General features: G+C 43.2%; 2 protein-coding genes across 3 annotated transcripts in view; one reads left to right on the top strand and one right to left on the bottom strand.

Moving 5' to 3' along the window:
- Ribc2 (RIB43A domain with coiled-coils 2) overlaps window positions 1-1,289 on the bottom strand; it is a 13,361-nt gene extending 12,072 nt beyond the window's left edge. The window contains exons 1-2 of the mRNA XM_031351737.1: window positions 970-1,289; window positions 332-413 (exon numbers count right to left, since the gene is read on the bottom strand). Of these exons, the coding sequence (XP_031207597.1) occupies window positions 332-413; window positions 970-1,083 (196 nt within the window). The 5' untranslated portion in view covers window positions 1,084-1,289. The remainder of the gene's footprint in view (window positions 1-331; window positions 414-969) is intronic.
- A 62-nt stretch (window positions 1,290-1,351) lies between these two features.
- Smc1b (structural maintenance of chromosomes 1B) overlaps window positions 1,352-6,414 on the top strand; it is a 64,660-nt gene continuing 59,597 nt past the window's right edge. For both annotated transcript variants that reach the window (XM_031351726.1, XM_031351716.1), the window contains exons 1-4: window positions 1,352-1,525; window positions 3,443-3,631; window positions 4,983-5,095; window positions 5,183-5,386. In XM_031351726.1, coding sequence (XP_031207586.1) covers window positions 1,417-1,525; window positions 3,443-3,631; window positions 4,983-5,095; window positions 5,183-5,386 — 615 coding nt within the window. In that variant the 5' untranslated portion in view covers window positions 1,352-1,416. The remainder of the gene's footprint in view (window positions 1,526-3,442; window positions 3,632-4,982; window positions 5,096-5,182; window positions 5,387-6,414) is intronic.

Below are 6,414 nucleotides of genomic sequence, written 5' to 3'. Positions count from 1 at the left end.
CAGAGAAACCCTGTCTTGAAAATCCAAAATAAATAAATAAATAAATAAATAAATAAATAAATAAAATGTATCTCCTAAGATGTACATTAAAAATTCAATAACTGTTTTTTCTTGAGAGGAAGAATATGCTTATTAAGTTAACTGAGCACAAGAAATTGCAAAATTTTAAAAGACCATAAAAATAACTCTGTGTGTGTGCTCACACCTCTGTGTGTGTGTGTGTGTGTGTGTGTGTGTGTGAGACACTAAGCAGATGCTCTGGTTTTCTCAGCTGTGCAAAAAGGAAGACACGAGGCCCTAAGAGATAGATGGGCATTTTAGAAATGCTCACCAAAGGCTTCATGCCTAGCTTTGTCAGTTACTTCTTTTATCTTCTGGTCACGGACTTGAACATCCCAAGCTTGTGTGTCTCCCTAGGAATGGACAAGGGAAGAGAGGTTAGAGTCAGCTAGCATTATTCAGTAGGCCACGAACCCTCTCAGCTGGCCACAGCATCAACAGGTTGTCTTCCCATGCCTTTGCCTACGGCTGGGTCTTCTGCCTGTGCTGTCAGCTGTCACGAGAGCCTCCTTCATTTCCTACACACACACACACACACACACACACACACACACACACACACACTCCCAACATTGTTTAAGAACCACAACTCTGTGAAGCCCTCTCTGATTTCTCCTCCAGGTTCCAGTCGGTGCTGGTGTCGATCTCACTGCATTTTCTGTGTTTTAAAGTCTGCCTCTTTCACTACTTCGAGGTCTCCCACCTCCTGCACCCTTTTCAGGCTAGCCAGGGCATTTGTTACCTGGAAGAAAGCAAATGCCTCCCTCTTCCAGAACTGGCTCCTGCTGGGACACTCCTAGGCAGGTAAGGATTTCCAAATCCATCCAGCCAAACTTGGTGCTTCCATATAAAGCCTCTACGAGAGCCTGGGCTCCTGGGCTCCCCTCTGTCTCGTCCCTGGTGACTCACCCCGATGGTCCTGTTCCTGGCGTCGAAGACCCGTCCCTGCCTGCACAGGTCCATGTACCGCCTCTTGGCTAGGCTGGCCTCCTTTTGTAGGTCCTTAGGCATCGCTACCTCCATGGCTCTGGGATTCGCTGGGGCTTCAGGAGCTTTCTGAACAAACACGGTAAGAAAAGCTCACAGAAACAAGCAAGCTACAGCGCCGTGAAGCAGCGCCCTCAAAAGTTTTGAAAGCAAGTCTGTCCGGGCGGCCACCGGCAGGCGGCTTGCCTCAATGAGCTCCAGCGCAGGGATCCGACGCTCCGGGGAACGCCAACCTCCGTTGCTAAGCAACGGCGCCTCGCGCGCTCGCGCCAGTCTCGCGAGGCTTAGGGAAAAAAAAAAAGTTCTTCCCGCGCTTTTCTCACCCTCACCCGGGCGCACGAGGAAGCGGCTGAGGCGCGGAGCGCAGCCATGGGCCGCCTGGAGCTGCTGCTCGTGGAGAATTTCAAGTCGTGGCGAGGTCGCCAGGTCATCGGCCCTTTCAAGAGGTTCACCTGCATCATCGGCCCCAACGGCTCCGGTAACCAGCGCCCCCAGTGATCCACGGCCTCGGGGGGGTCCACGGGCCACTGTCGCTCGCTGGAGACCCGAGGGGGCCCGGGGACCCACTCGAGCCTCTTGTCGGCCTGAGGGGACCGAGGCGTCCCCAAGGCCCCGCTGTCGCCTCCTGTGGGTGTGCCGGGATGGAGACCGCATACTCCAACTCCGTTGTTGCCGCCGTAGGCCTGAGGGAACCCGGGGCCTGCCCTCGCCGGACCGAGGGGACCGCGACCCCCCAGGGCTCCGCTGTTGTCTGCCGTAGGCCGGAGGGGTCCCCGGGGGCCTGCTCTTGGTCTGAGGGGATCAAGCCCCCCTCCCCAGCCCCGTCCATCCATGTGTAAGCCTCCCCCACCTCCCTGTCCGAGGGAACCCGGGGGCCTCTGAAACCCCGTTGTTGGCCTGAGGGGACGGAGCACCCCCGCCAAGCCCAGCCACCCCCCGCCCCTTCACCCACTGTAGGCCTGAATGGGACCCGGGGGGCCCCAGGCCTGAGGCTGCAGTGTTTCCTAATGGACTAGGCCCAAGAGCCCCGAATCCTGGGCCACCAACCCTTGCTGGCTGTCCTCCTCCCTCCCCAACCCTCCTTCTCTGATGACAACCCCCCACCCTACTCCCTTCTCAGCCCAGCAGCACGTACTAAGAATGAAATGGATTTGGCCTTTGTTGGAAAAAAAAAGCAAAAACAAAAACAAAACACTTATAACCCAAGCGTAGTTTTAATATGAAGAAAGGGAATTTTAGAGCCTCGGCGATCATTTCGAGAATAGTTTTCCTGGGACGGCATTTGAATCATTCACTGCAGGTGTCTCCAGTCTGAGCACTTAACGTTTTATAATTTTGATAGAACAGACTCATCTTTAATAGTACTTATATAACAAACCTACCATTGGGTGAAGATCTCCACGAATCCCCTGTGATTTAATGATTTGCTAGGAGATCCTTCAGTGTTTGACATATCGTTTACTCAGGGCTACTATGCATTACAGTTGAGAGGTACAAAGCAAACTCAGCAGTGGGAAAAAATAAATTCCTTCAGTGGTATGTTCTCATGTTGAAATATCACCTACCAAGGAATCTCATGGACTCAGTGCACAGGGAGATGGTCATTCTCTTTACTTAGCACATACCAAAATTCCAGACTCCTAGAAAGAAGCACATATTTAATCCTAGTCATGTATCACCAAGTTCAGGCACCATGAGCCATTATTACCAAGAAATTGTAGAATCTTGCCCAAATCCAAGTATGAAAATCATGGAGATTTCTAGCAGTCTTTTTTTTTTTTTTTTTTTTTTTTGAGACAGTGTTTCTCTGTGTAGCCCTGGCTGTCCTGGAACTCACTCTAGACCAGGCTAGCCTCGAACTCAGAAATCCGCCTGCCTCTGCCTCCCAAGTGCTGTGATTAAAGGCCTGTGCCACCACCACCCGGTCTTATTCTTTAAAAGATCATACACGTACATTCAGTTAGCATTTTATGTTTTCAATTTTTTAAGTATAGAGGTGTTGTATTGTTTTGTATTGTAATGTTTATTCGATCATTTCTCTATAAAATGGAAGTTACTAAAATAGAGATGTTAAATGATTTGTTCTAGTGTGATATCCAATAATGGGAGAATGCTGAGATCCATGTTTATTTTGTTTAATTTTATTTAGTGATTTCATTTTTGATTCATGTATTTATATCCTTACATTGATAACTCTCTGCCACAGCAACATGAAAGAAACAGTTCACCTACGTGGAGTTTTTTAGTCAAATCGATTTTGAACAGTGACCAGACAAGACTTCTGAGACTTGCACATTGGTTATATTTCACTTCTATTGGTAGTTTGATTTCTTTGGCTCTGATTTCTTTGGCTTCTTCAGTCATTAAGAATGAATCTAACTCTTTTCTTCACCAGGGAAATCTAATGTAATGGATGCACTTAGTTTTGTAATGGGAGAAAAAACAACTAATTTAAGAGTAAAAAACATTCAAGAACTTATTCATGGAGCACATATTGGAAAACCTGTTTCTTCTTCTGCAAGTGTGACAATTATATACATAGAGGACAGTGGAGAAGAGAAAACATTCACAAGGATTATCCGAGGTAGAGGCATGCGTGTGTAAATTTTAGTTCAGGGTCTGATTGCTTGCCTGCTGTCTCTTTGATGTTGGGACTTACTAATCACTGGTATAGTGAGTACAGGATCTCTTTTTCTTAGAAGCATATAGCAGAACCTGTTTTATTTCCTACTAAGACTCTTGCTTAAGCTGACACACTTGTTCTATACTTTTAGTGTCAAGTAACATTTTTATACTGGGATATTTGCTTAAGGTGAAGGAAGGAGCCTACCTCTAACATGGAAACATCGTACAACTTTCCTCTGCTTCTCTTTGCTTGTTTTCTTAGTAAATAATTACATGTATATTTTTGGCTTATATACACCTAAAAACAACTTGAATAAAATGTTTATTATTATTTATTCATGAATTCCCTGTGTTACTCTAATAAACTATTGTCTCATCTGTAATAAACATATCATGCTTTGACTTTATAGAGTTATAAAAAGTAGGTATATATTTTATTGTTGTTTCTTGTTGCTGTTTCTATTTCACTAAATACATACTCCTACCTTCCTTCCCTCTCTCATTCCCTTTCTTGACAGTGCCTTGTAGTCCATGCTGACCTTTAGCTCACAATCCTACTCAGGCTCTAAAGTACAGACATTGCACACATGCACTATCATGTCTGACTTTACTACATTTCTAAAGAATGAAAACTGTGTTACTAACTTAAATTATATATGTAAACATAATTTAAATATTTTTGCATTTTATTATTTGGAGTAGTCATTGGACAGTTTTCTCACTTTTTGGACATTTATTAATTGTGATAGGCTCTCAGTGTGTTGTTAACAGCTCAAGTGATCCTCCTAAAGGAGCTAGAACTGTAGGCCATGTCACCATACCTAGCCTTTGACTTTTTAAATGAGAATTCTTTATTTTAATAAAAATTCTTTTGTTCACTGTATTAAAAAGTATAATACCAGCTGGGCATAGTGATGCATCACTCAGGAGGCTGTGGCAGGCAGATCTCTGTGACTTCAAGGCCAGCCTGAGCTACAAATCAAGTTCCAGGACAGCCAGGGCTACTACACAGAGAAACCCTGTCTTGAAAAAAAACAAGGAAAAAAAAAAAAAGCAATACCTTCCCCCACATGCAGAAACATTCCAACCATCTTTCTTTCCATCTTTTTTACTCCTTTCTGATACCACTTTCTCACATGCTATTTTATTTGAATGTTTTGTTTATATCTCTGACTAAGATATGAACTCCTTGAGATCCTTTAGATTATAATATTTGTTGAGTAATTAAATGAGTTTATTTATAGGTATATTATAAACCAGTCGTTTCAATAAGAAAAACATTCTGTAACAGCTTATTTTGTTTACTTTAGGGGGGTGCTCAGAATTTCATTTTGGGGATAAACCTGTGAGTCGTTCTGTATATGTAGCCCAGTTGGAAAACATAGGCATAATAGTAAAAGCACAGAACTGTCTAGTTTTTCAGGTAAGTAGTTGTACTCATCTTATTTGATTCATTTTTAAAACATTTTACCATATTTTACATGCTGTTGTGCTTTACTGTAACTAATAGGGAACTGTAGAGTCAATATCCATGAAAAAGCCCAAAGAGAGAACCCAATTTTTTGAAGAAATCAGTACTTCAGGAGAATTTATAGGAGAATATGAGGCAAAGAAAAAGAAGTTACAAAAAGCTGAAGAAGATGCACAATTTCATTTTAACAGGAAAAAAAATATAGCTGCAGAACGGAAGCATGCAAAAGTAGAGAAAGAAGAGGTAAGGTGTCCTGAAAATGTTACCAGTTTATAAGTACATATTAAATAGAAAGCTTATGTTAAATTTTAAGTTATTATCCAGACATGATGGTGCACACCTTTAATTCTAGCACTCACGAGACAGAAACAGGCAGATCTCTTAGTTTGAGGCTAGTCTGGTCTACAGAGCTAGTTCCAGGACAGCTGGGGCTATACAGAGAAAGTCTGTCTCAAAAAAATTAAAACAAACAAAAAACCCACTTTATTACCATGAGCTACTAAAAGATTCCATCAATAATGAGAAACAAAGTCTGTCATTCAGTAGGAATTTTTTTTTAAAAAAGGTAAATAATTTCAAACATTTAGGGTGTGTTTGTGTGTATGTGCAAGCATGTTCAGGTCTGTGTGTGGTGGTTAGAGGACACCTTGCAAAATTCAAGTATTTCGCCTCATAATTCCTGGAGACTGAATGTCTGGCTTGGCAGCAAACACACTTACTTGCTATAGCATCTTGCTACCCCATGATAAACTTTTTATATATCTGCCTATAAGCAGAAGTACTCAACACTTTTGGGTCTTAACTCTTGTACATTTGTAAAAATGATTGAGGATCACTAAGAGTTTTTCATAACAAATTACATTACCAATATTTATTATATTTTATTTATGTTTGCCAAGGACCAGCCTCAGCTAGGACCCGGTTTTTGAGAGAGGGGTATTTGAGAGCAGCAAAAAGAAACAACAATCATGGGTCCAAGCTGGTGGCCTAGGTTCTGCTGAGATTGCTTTCCAGATCTCTCTCCCTCTCCCGCCTCTCCCTCTCCCCGTCCCTCTCTCCCTCTCCCTCTCCCTTTCCTCTTCCCTTTCTCCCTCTCCCCCTCCCTCTCCTTTTCCCCCTCCCTCGCTCCCTCCCCCCCCCCTCTCTCTGTGCTGCTCTAGACAGCTTTTTCTTGCTATTCTAAAAACTCGCTGGTTGAGACAACTCTCTCTGCTAGTAAAAATTATAAAAGCTATCTGGATAGCTCATGGGTTTTCTGTCCAAAATCAGAA

The sequence above is a fragment of the Mastomys coucha genome, unplaced genomic scaffold (genome assembly GCF_008632895.1).
Source record: "Mastomys coucha isolate ucsf_1 unplaced genomic scaffold, UCSF_Mcou_1 pScaffold11, whole genome shotgun sequence".
Lineage (NCBI taxonomy): Eukaryota > Metazoa > Chordata > Mammalia > Rodentia > Muridae > Mastomys > Mastomys coucha.
Note: the sequence above shows the minus strand (reverse complement) of the source record. Positions and strands in the feature narration are given on the sequence as shown.